The sequence below is a fragment of the Cydia amplana genome, chromosome 20 (assembly GCF_948474715.1).
Source record: "Cydia amplana chromosome 20, ilCydAmpl1.1, whole genome shotgun sequence".
In the NCBI taxonomy this organism is placed as follows: Eukaryota; Metazoa; Arthropoda; class Insecta; order Lepidoptera; family Tortricidae; genus Cydia; species Cydia amplana.
The window spans coordinates 3,342,864-3,363,496 of record NC_086088.1 but is presented as its reverse complement, the minus strand read 5'-3'; the positions used below and the strand labels follow the sequence as shown (position 1 = coordinate 3,363,496).

Below are 20,633 nucleotides of genomic sequence, written 5' to 3'. Positions count from 1 at the left end.
CACCAAGTTATACTTCGAATAGCCACCCGGACAAATTCCAAAGCTAATTTCGAATTTTAAAATTTGACAATTCACGAGAAGAGTAACGTAACGTCAAAGGATATGTTTGTCCCTTTTCAACGATCCTGTCATCCGATGCTTGATGCTTGAGTAGAGAAACTAAAAGAAGCAAATGTCAGCAATTCGTAACGCTTAGTTTTTGTTAGCGATAGCGCATCGCGACATGAGAACTAGTATGAGCCTGGCCCTTGATTACGTATAATTGCAAGGAAACTTGGGATCAAGTTATCTTAGTCAATTTAGAGCATTTGGAAATCAACTCATTGTGAAATTTTTGAACGTTTTAAAATAATTTGTTGGATTAAGTAGTAAAAGTGTTACAGTATGTTATATATTTGTGATCAACTCACAAGGCCCTTTCATTTGATACCCCACATGGTATGTTTAAAAGAAAAATGGTAAAAACTTTGCATCACAGTAACTACCCTCACCACATTCGCGCTTGTCATCTCATATATTTGTGTTCAGGATATTATACTGAATGCACTGATACCAAATATACTCATATCCGAGACGACATGAGCGTAAATTTTTCTAGAAGTCTTATCGAGAAAAGGCCAGGCTACAATATCTTTACAGGTTGATTGATACTGAGTGTATTAACACCATGTTCACCCATTTTCACGATTCTTACGATTTTTACACATTATTAAATTATACAACGATACGCGATTAAGTCCCGTTGTATAATTTAATAATGAGAGATTATTTCTTGGAAATAATGTTGTAATATAAACTCCTTGTAGAGCACCTACCTGCGAAGAGATCGTGCTGTCAAAGTTGTTAATGATTTAATATAATATTGTTAGTTAACTAAAGTTTTATTAATGCATCATTTCATCTTATACACCGCGGGATTTAATAACCCGAAAGATTTAAACCACGTATTTTTGACGACAGTACGAGTAAATAATGTTATATCAACATGGGTCCAATTATATATTTTAATTAAACTACTATTTCAGTACAAATTAAATCATATTAATTTACCGCTTCTTTGTGAACAAACCTTTATTCAGAGAGTGAGCGAGTTTAATTAATCTCAAGTAGAGAAACAGAGAGCGAGCATGACATTTCACGAATCACTCCGATATCATACGATGCACGGCGAATGCAGTGACATGTGTTCCATGACAAGAAGTGTCAAGTTATGTCTAGGATCATGTTTACGTTGAAATTATTTCAATTGATTGGCACCTCAAAATACCACAAATTGTATCAAAACTTTATTAATTACTACAACAGTAGGTACAGTGCAGTTATTATTGTTGAAACTTTGCGATAAAATCTTTTCCTTTGAGTGAGATAACCAAAGCCATTAACCATGATTATATCCGAAAGAAATCATGTCTCTTATTGTTTTAACTCATACTACAGCTGGAAAGCGATGATTACTTTGTTAAAATCAATGAATGACCTTTTGTTAAAATATCGATCATGCTTATCAGTACGTATTTTAAATTCTCGATGTGTTGATTTATACTGAGTAAAGTAAAATAAACAACTATGTTAAACAATTACGCTTTTTTATTAATTTAATGAATTAGGTTTTCACACCTGAGGATGCCGAAGACCGGGCAAAGTGGAGTAGGCTGAGCAGGAAAGCGGACCCTGGCGCTAGACCGGGAAAACGCTAGGTTGAAGAAGAAGAATGAATTAGGTTTTCAGCACAAAGATTTAATTTTAAACGGATTTCATTATTTAGGTTTACAAAAGTGTTCTTTATTTCTTCGGAAGCCGTTCGAATTTTTATTAATAATTCTTCTCCAGACTTCACTGGTGTTGAGTATTCCTTCCTTATCTTTCAGAGTTCCCCATAGAAAAAAAACCAATGGCGTTAAGTCGGGTGACCGGGCGGGCCAGGTTAGGACGTTGCTTCCACGGCCAATCCACCTCTCAGGGTATTGTTCGTCTAGCCAATTTACGAACTGGGAACGAGGCTGAAGTGGGTCCGTCGTGCCGGAAGCACATAGTTCTTCGGGTTTCCAAATCCGTACATAAAGTGAATATCCGCTAAATGAGCCGGAGGATAATGCGGCATGGCGAATTTTATTTATTACAGTCAATCAAATTTAAAGATTTTATCTTGCGCATATCTTGACATCAATTTCGTCATTTTCGTCAAACTATCAGCCAGTTATCGTGAAGGTAAATAGTTTGCACTCTCGTGATTGAGAACAGAACAAAATTTCGTTAGAAGTTCGAATTTGGCTAATAACCATGCAGTTAGTGCGTCTGCGTGTAAAATTAGTTGGTGGCTACGTCACGCATAAGGGTGTGTTAGAATTGAGATTTTTTAACTTGTGATTTGTTTTAAATAATTAATATCTCTTAAATTAAGGGTTTTTGGACTATGTGTTATATAACTTTATATACTCTAATTAGGATCTAAAATCGTTGGTTTAAATCTTTCGGGTAATAACCCCCGCGGTGTATATAACCCTATTACCCTTTGAATGACCTTTTTCACGTTTTCTACAGCAATGCAGTCGACTGCAGCAATTTTGAAGCGCCACATTGCTACCGACTGCATTACTGTGGTAAATGTCAAAATCGAAGTTCCTGTCTGGATTTTGGCGTCCATTAAAAATAAATAATCAAAGGAGGTCATCGATCAAATGGCCCGGAGGACAAGCCATCGTTAACTGGTAGAGAATGCCTTATGGCATTAAGTCCGCCTCTTGTACTATAAGGTTTTTCTTTTGTGCAATAAAGATTAACCACTTTATTCATAAACTTTACGGGCCTGATTTAGTTCAATTATGTTTATCCCTTACTTACAAATACATAAGTTAAAGTGACAGATAAGGACAAACGATTATTACTATTATTAGCTAATTGAAGTTTGTAGCGCGTTTATGAATAAGGGGTTAAAGAAATAAAATAAATACAGATGATGACAGTAATTGTATACGCATTTTATTACGGAAAAAGATTTAATATTGGGTGTAAATGAAACGGGAATTGGAAATGTAAAATAAAATGATATTAAAATCTCGAGTGTCGGATTCATGTTTTGATATATTTTTTGTATTTTAATAATAGTTTGGATTTATTAAAAGAATGTGACATATTTTGTGGAGATTTCTTTTTAAATATAGTATTTGCAACATAGGTTATCACATCTCAAAAAATCTCTGGTGTGAGAATTCATGTAGAGCTCTCATACATTATGAACTGTGCTGACCAGACTATTTTACAAGCAAGCAGTAACATCAATAAATAGGTGTCTCATTTAATATAATCCGACTAAATTACATTTCAGCTCCATATTTCACAAAAAAAATCAAGACATTATCCAACCTATATAATCTTGACGTATATTATATGAAGACCCCGGACTTCTGACGCAATGACGTCACAATAGGGTAGTTTGGGGAGTAAATGAAACGGTGTTAATTAATACGGCTGTGTTAATAAAAATTTAATAATCAGGCATTCACGATATAAATCATCTATAAGTTAATTCAAATACATCCAAGGAACCGTTATAACTCCTGCTTTGATAAAAGCAAACTTTTATTCAAACAAATATGTACCAATAACATCTATCGAGGTGGAAAGAAGCTTTTCCTTTTTGAAATTGATCATATTCTGATAGAAGACGTAGGCTCACCGCAAACTTTTGATTTGTTACGGAGAGTCAGTTACCGAAAGAACAACGTCCATATCGGTATATTAATCAATTGACAATTAACTTATAGGTAATAATTATACCGTAGATGCCTGATTAACACAAGCGTATTAATTAACACCGCTCCATTTACTCCCCAGACTACCCTATTGTGACGTCATTGCGACAAAAGTCCGGGGTCAAAATTATATCAAAGACGCCTGTACCTAATATAAACCGACCAAGTAACGAATTAGCTATACCATCATATTTAACAAACTAATTTATGACGTTTTGCAACCTTCTTATTTTGGCAAATATATTCCGACACAGCCGGGTGGTATTTTATCTGTCCAATCTCGGTCCATTGTGTATTTGCGTCTCACATTTTGCTTAATGAGAGAGTGAGACGCAATGCATATTGGACAAAGATCTTAAACAAGTAGAATACCACCTCTTCCATTTGATAAACATAAAGAATAATGACAAAAGACTATGAACTCTAACTACTAGAATTAAAGTTGAGTTTTACTAACGTACATAATTATCTTTAATGTATTTTGACTGATTCTATTTCAATTTGACAGAAGCCCTGCCGTATTTATGGTCAATAAGGTCTACTGGCCTTAAAATTGTGTATGAAATTACAAGCAAATATCAGCTTAAAGAATGATAGTGTTAACGTTAGTTTGGTAACGTTAGTTTATAATGTGAATTGGGTAACGTTAACAAGCCCTGCAATAAAAAGTAAAATTACCGGTAAAATTAACGTTAACTAGCTAACGTTATAATAATGTTAAGTTATCAAGTATCGTTACCATTTACTACCGGTAATAAGGTATTTTTATGATTTTAACGTTAAGTAACGTTACTTTATAATGTGAATTGGTAACGTTAACAAGCCCTGGTTCGAAGTATGGGGAACCCCAAAAAATTATTGTTTTTTTTCTATTTTTGTGTGAAAATCTTAATGCGGTTCACAGAATACATCTACTTACCAAGTTTCAACAGTATAGTTCTTATAGTTTCGGAGAAAAGTGGCTGTGACATACGGACGGACAGACAGACGGACAGACAGACAGACATGACGAATCTATAAGGGTTCCGTTTTTTGCCATTTGCCTACGGAACCCTAAAAACCGCATCAAAATCCGTTGCGTAGTTTTAAAGATCTAAGCATACATAGGGACAGACAGACAGCGGGAAGCGACTTTGTTTTATACTATGTAGTGATAACGTCCGAACATGAATCCTCATTTTAACGGTTAAATTAATTGCATGTGACTTTCTTTACTTTAGAGTTTAGTGTATTTGGTCGACCGACTGAATTCATTGTACCTAATCTGAAGTTAGCAATGTATCAAATAGGGATGATGACACATGTTGAATTTTATAACAAAGTCTAGTAAATTAATTATATCACAATATTGTAGATAATGTAAAATAAAATATGGAAATAATACAAAAATACAGCACCTGAAAGTTACAAAATTAAAGTTTTTTTTTTACTTTCAAAAACGAAATAAGTAAGGGTACTATTTAATTCCTCACATTTTATCAAAAAAAAAATTTGTATAGCAACTAAAAGATTGTATACAATCATAAACGCAATATTTCACCGACAAAAATGCAATTTTCTTGTCTTGTTCATACCTCAAGATGCGCTCTAGACTTAGTGACCTTGACGTCACGTTCACATAGCGTTTTGTTTGTGGCGTTTCGCGAGTGAAGTACGACTGTCGGACTTTGACTATAATTTCTGACTTTTGTATTGCTTTAATGCAATGGGTCCCATATATACATTTGATCCTAAAAACAAACCTGATTGATTGATACCATAAATGAAAATTTGTCATCTAGCCTATTGCATGCAAGTTCTTGAACCGTATATAAATGGGGCTTCACTATCTACTTACATCGAAACTGTTGTTTCAACATAAGTTCGAGATAACCAGGAGTGTCTCATTTAGCCACAACACTGCCTAATCTACTACTTATCAAGCTGTATCAAATATCAAGAGCTGAGATAAAACCCATATAGATATGAGTTAGAGAAGTACTTAGTGGGAAACTTCGTAAAATATTGTTTCGTAGTATCTTTAGTTACAGTTTGTTTGTAAACAAATAATTATGATTGAGAGGTTTCTTGTTTAATACAGTTATATGTAGGGGCAAAATACGTTTTTCGTTATTTCGGTATTCAATATTTGCATTTTTCTCTCTTTGTTTTTTTTTACTGTTAGATAATGTCTTAGAAAATTGAGGACGATTTTTACGCCCTCTGCAAAAATTATGTTACAAATAAATGGACTAAGTACCTTGTTAAAGAAAGCTAAATATAAGTACATTGGTAAAAAATAATTATATTAATATGTTAATAATTATAAGGCTTTTGCTGTTATTCCATTTGATTAAAATACACTTAAGTAAGTAAGAATTAAATCTACAAAGGAAAATCTAATTAGATACCTACTAAAAGAAACTAAAGTTCATAAAAACTTTATTGTAATAGAAAGTACCACTAATTAAATACTTAATTAAGTAACACAAGTAAAGGGAACGTTACACTTTGTAGAATTAAATATTAATTTATCCCACGTTAGAAGAAACCTCGTAGCTAATATTTAATTATTTAGCAGTTAGGATATATAATTTTTAACAAGCAGAAACGTCTGCGACCGATGCTATTAAGCTTAGAATAAATTTAAAAGTGGAAAAATTATTGTCTTGGATGAAACTTGAACTCACGGCCTCTGGATCGTTACTCCAGCGCTCTTTAGCTTATAATTAAAAGTGTACTTAAAAAAAAATAACTAGTGGAACCTATGAGCCGTAGAACTCAAGAACCCCATAACTCCGCCATAAAAAAAAATTAACAATAAAAAAAACATATGATTTACACGAGATTACACGAGAATCGGTTATAAAATGTGGCCTATAGACGAGAACATTCGGAAATACAAAAAAAAAAATGTTTGCCCAAAATGAAACTGATACTTCACTTTGCCTCGGTCACCAAGATAATTTAAAAGCACAGACAAAAGACGAATCAAAACCGAAAAGGAAAGCCTTCACGTAAATAAAAGGAAATATAGAACGAAAGTACGAATACCGTAAAACGGGGTGAGTAGGTTTCGCGGGGAGAGGTGGGTTATGAATGGGGAGAGAAGGTTTGAGAGGGGGGTGAGAAGGGATTTAAGGCTACTGCTACAAAAATAATATATTCCAATTTAAAATGGAGCTACAGTAATACGCATAATAAAAAAAAATCGATCCAACAATCTTCCAAAATCACCTTTGTATGAAAACCCCTCTCACCCCAAATACGAGACACTACGGGGTGAGGTGGGTTTTCCTCTTTATCGTCTTTATGAAATGGAACTACCCAAAATAAAATAAAAACTAAAATACAAACGTCCGGAACACTTATTATAATTATATGTCACCGTAAAATTGTAAACACTCGTCATATTATAATCTCGCTAGTTACATTATAAACTGACGGTAGGGAGATTATAATCTAACCTAACCTAACCTACGTTAGATTATAAACTAACGGGTTCATAATCTTACGGTGTCATATACAGCATTCAGTTTTCATATATGTAAAAATAAAATGTTATCGAGGTTTGAATTTCAGTTTTGACCCTACTCACCCCATTTTACGGTACGAAAGTTTTTATTACGGAAAAATCCTAACGAGATCCTATTGTCTGTAAAAGAAAGAATATTTTTTATGAATAACAAATTCGGCAAATTTTGATGCGAGGTATTTTGTTTAATTCGAAGAATTTTGAGTCCATTATTGTACGGAAATATAATATTTGAATTATTTTTGTACGCAACGTTTATAATGTACTACAAATATTTTAAAATATATGTAATGAGAAAATTCGTTATACTAAATGAAGTACGATACACAAAAAATATTCATATGTATTATAATTGTGTTAAAACAAATGCTTCGTTATAATTTAATTAGGCTAATATTATTGACTAACATATATCATAAACCGCGGTTTATTTTTAAAATTACAAACCGGTCTAAATATGTTAACCTGAAAAGGACGAATATATTCTTACTTTCCAATACACCAAAAATAACAATAATTGTGTCATACAACATTCTGCCAATATTGATAGTTAAACTTAGGTTCCAAATAAATATTTTTAATCGTCCATTGAATTTTTAAGGGTCGGATAAGTAAATATTTTTTTATTCTTAATTGAATACTAGCATTATCTTAAGAAATAAAAAAAATACTCACGATATCATCATAAAAAGGCATCAGGATAGTTAAAATCCGCTGTATATGGTACACGCATAACGTCCAATTCAGAGCTGGGCCGTTACAGTATGTCTGGTCACGCCTGACATGGCCTATCACTTCTTGTCTACCTATTTTGACTAATCACTAATTATAACCATTAATAAAATCACTAATTAAAAATCACGCATTCCGGAAAAAAAAACTGGTTTTTTAATAACGTTACTCGTTATTTACAAAATTTATACACAAATTTTAATACACGTTATTGACAATTCTAAATTCGCAAAAGTTTCAACGGCTTGTAGCTTAACCAAAGGACGAAAGGCGTGCGTCCTCCCTCGCTCCCGAATCAAGACTGAACTAACATCAAGCGGTGTTCGTCTAGCTGGATCATTTTGAAAATAGAACACTGTTTCGTTTTTTTTTTAATCCATTGACACTGGCAGATCGAACGCAAAGCTTATGAATAAATAAAACAGTTGCGAGCCTTTTTAAGCGCATTTTGCCTTTTGAAGAACTTTGGAACCTTTTTGCGTGTGTAAACAAAATGCTAGAGGGTAAATAAAAGTCGGTCCGACTCTGAATTTTCTTTCCTTTTTTTGCGCTCTTGGATTCTTTCGACAGCCGTTTAGTAAAATGTGCTTTTCTTCCATTGTAAGGTTTTAAATTATTCTTTTTTTTATTTGAGGAAAATGAGAGATGTTTGTCAACATAAAATAACCAAAAATAAGACTCAAATGTAAGCAAGTGGAAATGTTTTAATCTAGACAACAAAACGGAGAAATTTATACATATTATTGTGTATTTGTATTTAGTAAAACCTTGCATATATTTTTAAGAAATAATACGGTGGCTATAAGAGTTTCCATGTATAGGTATAATCCTTAAAATTCACTGAATAAAATATATAATATTATACATGAAAGTTCTTAAAACATACTGAAAAATCACCGAAAAGCAGCACCATTTGAGCATTTACGTGGATTAAGAAAATACTTACTTAAAAAAACTTAGGTACTAAAAGCTAAGCTTTTAGGCGTAAGCTCTGAAAACCCTTTTTAAAAAGCGACAGCATTAAACCAGTCTTTAAAAGTTAGTGTTAAGAATCCTTAGCAGGTACATTTTCCATCAGATACATGGGGGCGGCTAAGGTGCCCAAAAATATCTAAACATGCACTTTTAACGTCTTAGTAAGTCTACATTAGTTATCAAAATTTTCCAAAATGGCTGCCTTACCACTTGCACATTGTTTATTAACTCGTTAAGGCGCCATGAAGTTTTTCTATCACACCAATTCACACACATTGAGCATGAGCGTGGGAGATAATAATATTATATCCCCGGGACCGCGGATATTTATTTATTTATTTATTTAAACTTTATTGCACAAAATATATACAACAATGTACAAATGGCGGACTTAATGCCAAATGGCATTCTCTACCAGTCAACCATAGGGCCAAACCTACCTTCAATTGGTGCAGAGAGAGAAAATATATTGAGTGAGTTAAAAAAAAGCAAACTATAAGTATAGTAATGGTGTAGTTATAAGTATAAATATATCATATATCATTGTTATATCCTATATTATTGTTATTGTTGGATATCATCGTTTTGAATTAATATTTTCTTGCTATCTATATCCATGAGTTGGATCAAAATAAAATTGCACTATTTTAGGAGCAATTTACATATTTTTAGCTTATGTGCAAAAATTGTTACAAATTTTGTTCGTTATTTTTTTTTTTATCGCGTGAAGTTGTTTTATCAGCTTTTGAATCAATGATGTTAAAGAAAAAGGCCTTAAGATTTCTATTTATATATATTGGCAACTGTCTTATAATCCTTAAAGGGCCACGATTATTCAATAACTCGGTGGACTGAACCCACTGCACCTTAATTAAAGTGTAGCTCTAAGTGTGGAGTGGTTTAGGTCAGAAAGTTTTGACATCAGACTGACAGAGAACTCTGTTTTAAGTGTTTTCATAAAATGAGAACTTTGGTCTTTGCAAAGTACATCATAAGCTACTTGAGTTTTTGATAGATGTATAATATTAATATATTATAATAACGAAGGCCGCAAAAATATCTGACACGATATTATTTCTTGAGCCATAAGCTGTCACATATTTTTGCGGCCTTCGAACACTACATATTATTGCAAGTGATTGTACAGGGTTTGTAGGAAGTACCTAAGTAATTAAGTAAATATTCTTTATTGCACCAATAATTATACATTTTACACCAGCAGGCATAATTCACAATAATAAAATTATATGACCGAAACTATGACAAAGTAACGTAATCACTTGAATAATAGGTATACACATTCATGCCTCACTTTTTTACATAAACCGTTACCTATCAAAACTTGATTGTAGTGCAATAAACAGCAAGTAAACATGTTTGTTTATTTAAACACAATGAAAATCTTAAAGAAATCTGAAGAAAAACATTAATTACGATTTTATAAATAATCCGTCAAAATGGCCATCGCGCACGAAATTCACCCAAATCGCAGGTGTCTACTCCCAGACGCACCTGCCGGGCTACTGAGGGAGCTGCCATACAAAGACGAATGCTATAGCATGCCCGTCACAGAAAGGGGGGCCCAATTGAAGACGTCACAGGATAATTTTTAACTTCGATAAAACTATGATAATATGGCAGTATGCATTTTTTGATTCTGGTGACTGGTAGAGGAAATGTTGGTGAATAATATTATACTATGGTAAAGCGGATTGATAAGCATTTCAACGCAGAAATTTAAAAAGAATAACGGATGCAATAGCATCCGCGTCACCAGGAGGAGTACAAAAACGAATACTATGCAATCCGCGTCCGCGAACGTGTTAAGATGTTTTATTTCTCATTAACTATACAACAGCCGCCGCTAAAACAAAATATTTTATAAAATAATTTATTTGATAAAATATTTTGTTTTGCTAAATTATGGGTGGGTACTGGGTACCTACTAAATTTGTCACAAGATTTATGATTAAGGTATACTTAAGTATTTTCTTATTATTTAGGTGACCAAATTTTTCGTTTAATATGTTAAATTATTATTATTGTGATTTGAAGAAAAAGTAAATAAAGATTACCTTATGGTTATTTTATGAATACGAATATAGAGTGAGGTATTAAAGTAAATTAAAATAGTGTCGGAGCTGAAAAACAAAAACGATTATTTTCCTTGCACCATTTACCTATTTAACAATAATTCCCTTGACTAGGACTGAAAATCAATACTCATCACTCGCCTTTCGAGGTCTATTTCACAAATACAAGGTTCTTGTCCGGTTTTCCTACTTTCATGCGATTTTGCATTCACCAGCGGACAGGCGTTTTAGTTATTACGTTTATCTACGATTTAATAACGTGAACCCTAAATACCAAATAACTTGGAGTACCAAGTCAGTGGCAGAAGACCGTCTGGACGCCCTAGGTACCGCTGGAGACGAAGTGCAGAAAGACCTTAGCGAACTCGGCGCCGTCGACTGGACAGAAACGGCTTTGGACAGAGTAGCGTGGCGGTCTTCGGTGTGTCGGAGGCCAAGATCCACTTTGGGTCGTTGCGCCACAGCAGTAAGTAAGTAAATGATTCAACAATTCAAGTCCGTGACTGTACATATTACAATATTTACAATACAGTTACAGGTATTTGGGCAGGTTTTATGCGGAAGGGTGCAAGTAACACTGTTTATTTTAGCACTATTATAATATTAATTGTTTCATTAAGTAACAAACGTATGCCTTAATCTAAAGGCACAGTCAAAATGGTACTTTTTCTTTCACGAATTTATAGACCAATAAACTTAACGACTTTACACACCTCTATTAATAATGTATACAGTTTAAAACGTTAAGACCGTGGAACAAGATTCAAATTTGTATACATGTTTAAGATTATCCCTCCCAAAAAGTATTTTATGGCGTCAAAGTATTAGGCGAATTTAATTAAAAAACTTATTCCTTTGAAGAGCCTAGTAAAAGCGTTTGTTAGTTTAAACTCAAACAGCTGCGTGTTTAATAAAACCCGAGATTTTTATTTAAAAAGAGGTTCGCGCTGTATATTTAATTACACTTTAAATTTTTATTATAATTTTTGACGTGATATACTTACGACATGGTGAAAGTGGGAAGATACTAAAGGATGACTCACGTTAGACCGGGCCTTGTCCGGGCCGGAGCTTCCGGCGCTTACTTTTCTACGACAGATGACAGATGACAAGTGATCACGGGATGCTTTCCATAGAAAACGAAGCTCCGGAAGCTTCGGTCCCGGACACGGCCCGGTCTAACGAGAGTCTTCCTTTATACTTACGAAAGATTTGGATTTCAGCAAGGAACTTCACTTCTTTAGTTTGACATCGACAGTTGCGTTTCATTTGCTACGTAGCGTAAGCGATTGGTATGTTGTCTACGGGGCCTGGGACATCCGATCGGCCTGCACCCTACCGAGCATCCCAGGAATGCCCTTCGATCCTCATCTATTCTTAAAAGTCTTAAAACATGGCCGAGGCGGTGGGCTTTTGTCAAAAATTATTGGCAGTAAAATTATTCTAAGGGCCCGATTCGGATTTTGAACTAGACATCTATTAGATGTCTATTAGACATCACCAAGATACGATAACGATATTTTTAAGATCTAGCCTGTCAAATTTGACATTTCCGCGATTCTGGAGAGACTCTTGAACGATTTCCACAAGATATTATTACGATATTTTAACGTAAAAGTGACATTTGTTGCCCGAATTGAGCTGTAAAAGAGAACTAGTTGAAATCTAAACTACAACGTATCTAGTACATTTATATATCGTATCGTTCTCTAGTCTAGAATGGATCTTGTTTTCCGAATACAGCGGTAAGTCAAAACAGGTTAAAATATCCATAGACATCTATAGTCAAAATTTTGTAACTTTGGAACTTGGTCGTGAATAGTATTCTGATGTCATTAGAAAAAAAATTGCAAGTTATTTGTAATAATTTATTTTAAAATTATCTTGAAGGATTCTTAGCAAGCCTCTCGCTTGAAAATTCGCCAATCTGAAATAAAAATATAATTAAATGTAAGGTACTAAAATAAACGGGTAAGTATAAGGTTTGTGCGGAAAGAGAAGAGTCGTGAAATGTATGGGATCCAATATTTTCTACGTCTCTTCTCTTTCCGCACAGACTCTATCTAGGAAATTTGTGCTGGAAGAAGAAGGGAAAATCTTTTATTTTATTTTATTTGTGAAAAACTCTTGCGGGCCAAAACGCTCAAACCCCATCGCGCCTCCAAACCCCTCACGCGTGACCCTAAACGCCCAACATATTCATGTGATCAGACATAAGAAAATCAGCTGTAGCAGGCGTGGCTCAATACGCGATTTCGTCACGTCGCTGCAAGTACCTACAAGTACATGCGGCCCACACCAATTTTGGTGTGTAGCCATAGTAGTTGCCGCGCACCGATACGGAATGGACGCGCGCGCTTGCGCCACCTAGCGGTCATATCTGTCGTAATAAACGCGTTTTGTTAGAGAGTGAATCTTCTGTACCTTAGTACTACTTATTATTTATTCTGTGGCTGTAGTTGAAGTAAAGTAGACTAAACAATAATAATTAACTGAAACAAATCCGAAACAAAACAAATGAAGGTACAGAACTTTAGATAATAATTAAGTTAATCTAATAAAAAATTTAACAAGCAGAAACGTCTGCGACCGATGCTATTAAGCTTAGAATAAATTTAAAAGTGGAAAAATTACTGTCTTGGATGAGACTTGAATTCCAGATTTGACCAGAGCTGGCTGGCTGGCTGGTTGGCTTCTCCAGAGGCCGTGAGTTCAAGTCTCACACAAGACAGTAATTTTTCCACTTTAAAATGTATTCTAAGCTTAAGTTAATCTAGTTTTATAAAAATATTTCTCATAATGTCAATACACAGAGAGGAAAATGGCGACTACGTTGGGGAACCGCTCGTCCTCTTTTCTCTTAATTAAATAATATCATAAAAACCGGCCAAGTGCGAGTCGGACTCGCGCACGGAGGGTTCCGCACCATCAACAAAAAATAGAGCAAAAAAATCGTGTTTGTTGTATGGGAACCCCCCTTAAATATTTATTTTATTTGATTTTTAGTATTTGTTGTTATAGCGGCAGAGATACATCATTTGTGAAAATTTCAACTGTCTAGCTATCGTGGTTCATGAGATACGTACAGCCTGGTGACAGACGGACGGACGGACGGACGGACAGCGAAGTCGTAGTAATAGGGTCCCGTTTTTTACCCTTTGGGTACGGAACCCTAAAAATACAGATGTCGGGAGGTAGTGATACTATGATTTGCATTGTGAAAGACCTGTGAGAAGATATATTGACTATTATCATGTAAATTCGTATGAGATACTCAGTACTCACTCCGCCAAGAGTTGCAATTTATATATTGCATTTCACAGTAGTTTGGGAAGGTTCTGTATTCGTCGTTGTACGAAACGCCGCAGACGGTTTGCATTCTGTAAGAAAGTATTTATATTACCTACTATTCATTATCATTCAGTTTATAGAAACATCTAAAAAATTTAAAGGCATTTCTCATAGACAAAGCATTCTACTCTGTAAGTGAATATCTACTCCTGAGGTAATGTTTAATATTTACCCGTGTCAACCTCTCTGCCACCCTATCTACGGCCGGCCATTACATGTAAATATGTATATTTAATAGTGTTATTAGGTTAAGTAGTTGATTAGTTTGTAATTTTATTGCAGTGCCCTTACAGGGTTGTGTTGTAACATAATATAATATTCATAAGACCTTTTTGTACACACAAAGCAATGATTAAATGAATACTGAATACTGGACATCTTTAGTCGGCCTTTCTCAAAAATAAGTATGTTTGAGGTCTCATTAACGCGACCCATGAAATGTATGAAAAGAGTCGTGGCAATTACCTATTTCAACATATTCTCAGAGAATGACCCTTGTATGGAAATTTTATGAAATTTAAAATGTCAAAATTATTTAATTTACTATTATAGAAAATGACGATTTAAAAAATTAGCCACTGCGAAAATTACATCCCCAGAAAGTGACGTCTTAAGAAAGTGACCTTAGCTTAAAAGAGAAATATCCAGCTTGACAAACATAACTATTATAGTCTGTCAAGCTGGATATGTCAGTAGCAATGTAAAGCAAACTAAAGTATTGTATCCCTAGGAAACGAACAAAAAGCAGCAATGTACATTGAACAACGATGAAATGTAAATAAAACAGTTCCAAAGAATAAATGACACGCGATTTTCGAACAATTCAAACGTAGTGTTGCTAACCCGCGATTTTTCAAATTTGCCGCCTTTTTCTACTGACAATATTTGCTTGACCAAGTATAAGCAAAACTAAATACTTACGTTTTTACTCGTATAGATTAAGAAAAAATAAATACGAATGTACTTATTTATTGTTTTGTATATCGAGTAATAACTTACATAGCAACATTAATATCAAACTTGGGCAAAGAAATAAATTTGCAATTATTCTACAAACAATATTTTTCTAGCGGGCGGACGGAATAATTCTAGAACGGGTTACGTAAATAATTCGTTAAACGGATATTTTTGTTTAAAATTCCGTAACTATACTAAAAAGCAATGAAAACGGGTTACTCTGTGATTGTATCACGGCCATATTTTTTTAATAGCCTATAAAGTATCCCACTGCTGGGCAAAGGCCTTCCTCTTATCATCATCATCATAACTTAAGAGCTTTGCTCTTGTCGGTGGAGTAATCGCCAATCATTTCTTGTTTCCTCGTACGACGCATTATTTTTTATTTGGCTGAGATAAGTAATTATAGGTTTCCCTTCTTCTCTTGTTTTTTTTTTGAAGTGAAAACTTCTTTAGCGGCGCTGGTCACTTTTTGAGGTGGGGAAAAAATGATAAACTCGAGACAGCGTAAGGCGATCACATGACCGTAAGCCCCGTAAGGTGGCCACTCATAATTTAAATGGCATTTAAATCAATAAAGAAAAACTCAATGTTATTTGACATTTATGTTGCGGACTCCTTTTCAAGACTCTTTACCTATGTTCAAATAATTTGACGTTGTCATGGCAGTATGTAAATAAACATGTCAATGAAAAAGTGTGATCTTATTTGAGAATGATAATAATATATAATAAATAAATAGAATACCTCCGCTAAACGTATGTATCGTGTTACCGGGCGTCGGTAACATATTGAGGTGAGTTTTCACTTCAACCGGCACTCCCGGAGTGCAACCGTAGTTGCTTGTTTTTTTTTAATCTTGCCTTCCCCCTAGATTTCCAATTTTCCCGATTGAGTGAACTACCCGTCCAATTGCTGAGAAATGCATCCAGGCTGCCTAGCCAAGGCGAAGATCGCTTGCGCTTCGCTATTTAATCGCTTTGTGTCTCTCTATCACTCTTCCATATTAGTGTGACAGTGACAGTTGCGTTTCGATCGCTACGGAGCGTAAGCGATTGGCACCTCAGAACATATTAAAGAGGTTAGAATGGCTATCGCGCGCAGTTAGTATCGGAACCGGTGTCGCCGCTCGTCCCTCTACACATTTACTAACACTCGCGCAACGGTAGTAAAAACTAGCTAGCGCCTTGTGTGCGTGGTGAATGGATACGCCTCCTTTAGACAGATTTGATGTCAGAGGGCCTACCGCGAACCACATCCGAAGTGTTGCCTCTCTATCGCACTTGTAAATTCGTACGTAAGTGTGACAGGGAGGCAACACGTCCAACGTGGTTCGCGGTAGGCCCACTGGCTTCTTAATCTGAACGTCATTGTGGCGCAAAAAGGCATGTTTACTTCGTTTTTCGGTCAGCGCGGGCGAGTAGCAGGCGAGCGTTTGCTCAAAACCGCGGCAACACGTACCCTGCTCGCATCGCCATTCTAACCTTATTACTTGTTCTGTGATTGGCACGTTGTTTACGCGGCCAGGTGGTCTCGCCATCTCCCAGGCCGCCCAGGCTTCTTAAGGTGACGGTCCATTTCCAACCGCAGCTGCACTACTGTTCATTTTACTATGGAAATTGACAGTAACAGCGACGCGTTCAGTACCAGTAGTGCAGCTGCGGTCCGAAATGGAATGTTACCCTTAAGCTTACTGTGGGACTTATAGTTAATCTGTGTAAGAATGTCCTTTAATATTTATTTATTTTATTATACCAGACATTTACTCACTTGTACGACTGAGCGCATCTATTGAGGAAAGTCTTGCAGCCATGTACGAAGAAGTCTGTCACCCAAAACGCCGAGTTTTTCGGATAGTTGATCACTGTTGGGCGGTACTGGTATCTTGCTGATACCACCACGAGAGACGACAATACTAGAACGAGAGTGATTTTCATTATAGGTAAACACATTTTACTAAAAAGGTCACTGATGTAAACAGTACATTAAAAATTAGGTGTAGCCCAGGTAGCAAATTGACGTCAGCGACGCACAGGCGACGTCATTTATAGGTCATAATAAGGTCGGTCATTTATTCGTCGAGAATAGACGTTTTACTGACGTCCATTTGGGGTCACTATCAGGACGTACCTTTTTGTCACAAAATTGACGTTTTAATGACGTCTATTTAGGGTCACTATCAGGACGTACTATTTTAGTCACAAAGTTGACGTTTCACTGACGTCTATTAGGGGTCACTATCAGGACGTACCTTTTTGGTCACAAACAAGACGTTTCAGTGACGTCTATTTGGGGTCACTATCAGGACGTACCTTTTTGTTCACAAATACGACGTATCACTGACGTCTATTTGGGGTCACTATCAGGACGTACTATTTTAGTCACAAAGTTGACGTTTCACTTACGTGTATTTGGGGTCACTATCAGGACGTACCTTTTTGGTCACAAATACGACGTTTCACTGACGTCTATTTGGGGTCACTATCAGGACGTACCATTTTAGTCTAAAGTTGACGTTTCACTGACGTCTATTTGGGGTCACTGTCAGGATGTACATTTTTGGTCACAAACATGACGTTTCAGTGACGTCTATTTGGAGTCACTATCAGGACGTACCTTTCACATAATTCATTTATAGATTATGGTTATTTTTGTTGGCAATTAACTCTAAAATATTTGTAAATATATTTGGAATAACATGTTTGTAATATTTTGCATTAAAATTCACAATTTAGCAAATGTAAAATTTTGTTGTTATAGAAAATTTATTACCAAATAAGTCAAGAGATGGCGCTTTGTTCCCAACGCGTCTGTTCTACAACGCGGTGTTAAGATTTTTCCGGGCTTATATATAAGGTTCGAGGAACCATAGGTCGTCAATTCAAAAGCATTAGTGAGTGTTGTACAGTGTACAGTAGTGTAAATAGTAAATGAAGTGGTAGTTTTATACAGTGTTATTTTTGAACCTCGTACATGGTCCTTCGAACCGGATAGTTGGCTATTCGGTCCTAGGATTCGACAGCAGAGCGCGTTACTCCAATTTCTTGGCTGCCCTAATACGTACGGCCCAGTAACGTCCCTATGAATCCAGTATATGACGTCACTCCAACGTCAGTGGCTGCCCTAATATGTACGGCCCAGTAACGTCCCTATGAAGTCAGTATATGACGTCAGTATTACGTCTGTAAACTGACGTCTTGAGGCTGTGACAAATTGACGTCATCTGCTGGGACCCCCCGACGTCAAGAAATGACGTCTCTTACGTCGAGCAGTACCGTAAACGGACGTCATAATGACGTATAAATGCTACCTGGGAGGCTAAACTAGACCAAAGGTTATGGCGCCATCGCTCGAAAAGATTGCAACAAATTAATAAGTACATATCAGTGAAAGAATAAAAGTCAAAGTCAAACGGCGTTCTAACAGTTTTAATCTTTTATCAAAAGATGACACTGAATTTACTGTGGCTACTTAATTTATACTTTGACAATCCCCTCTATTTCAAATTCTCTTTGGACCTACTAATAAATAAAAAATAAAAACGGTGACTGACATTAGAACGATGTTTGAATGATGACGGAACCCCAAAAATATTTGTACCAACAAAAAATAACAACCTAATATAAAACGCTCAGCTAACACTAGTGATACTGAAGTTAATTTTACTAGATTTTATTGTAAAAGACTAAGACTAAGTACTCAACACACTCTTAGGACAGTTATGAAGATCAGTTGAGAAAACTTTTGCTTGGAAACTTCTTACAGGCGCTTTAATTAAAGAGAAGTAACTAGAAAGTTTTTTAGTGAAGTCGCCACTTAAAACAATTAAAATAAGAAAATTGTTGAAATTTCAAAGTCATTTAAAAACGCAAATTGAAACCTAAATAATGTATGGAAATGATTTTATCCCTTTTCGTTCAATCTGTCGTCTTGATACAGTCGCCATAAAATATATCGGAGCGGCCAAGGTGCTTACAAATATCTGAACACACCTCTATTGTCAGGGCGTTAGAGAGCGTTTTCAGTTATTATTGAGCGCCTTGGCCGCTCCGATATATTTGATGGCGACTGTACAATTTTACTGTTCAACTGGCTATTGTTGATAAAATGATTATCATCTTGGCTAAACTATAACCCTAAACTATTGAACCTAATGTATATTCATAACCTAAAACACGAAAAATACAGTAAAACCCGCTTAAGAAGATTCTACAAGCATTTTAAGCAGAAAAAAACGTATTAAACATGAAAAAAATTACGAGAACAAGTTGAAACTACCAGAAATCGTATTACACGTGATGGCATAAAGATTAAAGTTATACTATTACATTTTATGGTAGGTACGTACAGATTTCACAATACTTTACCTACTAACCACCAACCCATATCGGCAGCTCACACGCACTGAACGTAAACTTTTATGAATCAGAGATCGCCAACAGTTTCAGATCAATAAATTCACACGGTACATTTTACAACACCTTTGTTTATTTCAAGACAGACGGCCATATTCGAACTTTAAGATACGTCAAATACTAGAGATTGAAACGATATGGAATGGATATGTCAGTGTCAAACAAGTGTCAAAAGTGACGCGTTTGTTTGAAGAAACGTCACTTTTGACACTTGTTTAGGTAGTAGGTAAAAATCGACCAAACTGTAAAAATGCTGTAAATTAACGTAATCTTAACTATTGAACATACAAATCCGGAAAGATAGCTAAATATAATAACTATTTCTTTATTTTTTGCATTTGTAACTCCATTACGGGCGATAAATTAAATCAAACAACATGTATACGTGTAATAATTAGGTAATTAAGAAGTTTTTTAAGTTAAACTTAATCATGACCCCGTAATTAATTTTTGGAAATTTATCGAGGTTCTAGGAAGGAATATAGTTTTTATCAATCATCATTATTATTCCACGCAGACAGCAACGCGGTCAGAAACTAGGTCAGGCGTGTCTCACTCCGCGATTTCGTCGCTTTGCTACAGGTAGCTAAAAGTACATCCGCTCGGCCCCGCTTTTGGGGAAAGCCATAAGCCGCGCGTGGCGCTGTCGCCACCTAGCGGCCATATCTGTGCTGATAGTAACAGACGCGTTTTGTTAGAGAGTGAGTCTTCTGTACTTAGTACTATTATTTATTCTGTGACTAGGCTATAACCGCAAAAATCGAAGTTCGTTAATTGCGGGCCTTTTTCTCACTAATTACGTCACTCTAACCACGTCTTAATGAGAGTAAAAGAAAAAGATCCC

At 35.4% G+C, this 20,633-nt stretch overlaps 2 protein-coding genes across 2 annotated transcripts in view; both read right to left on the bottom strand.

The window, feature by feature from the left end:
- LOC134657488 (neuropeptide F receptor) overlaps positions 1-8,151 on the bottom strand; it is a 102,993-nt gene extending 94,842 nt beyond the window's left edge. The window contains exon 1 of the mRNA XM_063513059.1: positions 7,942-8,151. Within this exon, the coding sequence (XP_063369129.1) occupies positions 7,942-7,962 (21 nt within the window). The 5' untranslated portion in view covers positions 7,963-8,151. The remainder of the gene's footprint in view (positions 1-7,941) is intronic.
- Positions 8,152-12,938: 4,787 nt separating this feature from the next.
- On the bottom strand, positions 12,939-19,834 carry LOC134657527 (uncharacterized). The gene is made up of 4 exons (XM_063513102.1): positions 19,742-19,834; positions 17,145-17,289; positions 14,352-14,446; positions 12,939-12,993 (listed from the first exon to the last, which is right to left on the bottom strand). Exons 1-4 carry the CDS (start codon positions 19,758-19,760, stop codon positions 12,962-12,964), a joined length of 291 nt encoding a protein of 96 aa, XP_063369172.1. The 5' UTR covers positions 19,761-19,834; the 3' UTR covers positions 12,939-12,961.
- Between the last annotated feature and the right edge of the window lie 799 nt (positions 19,835-20,633).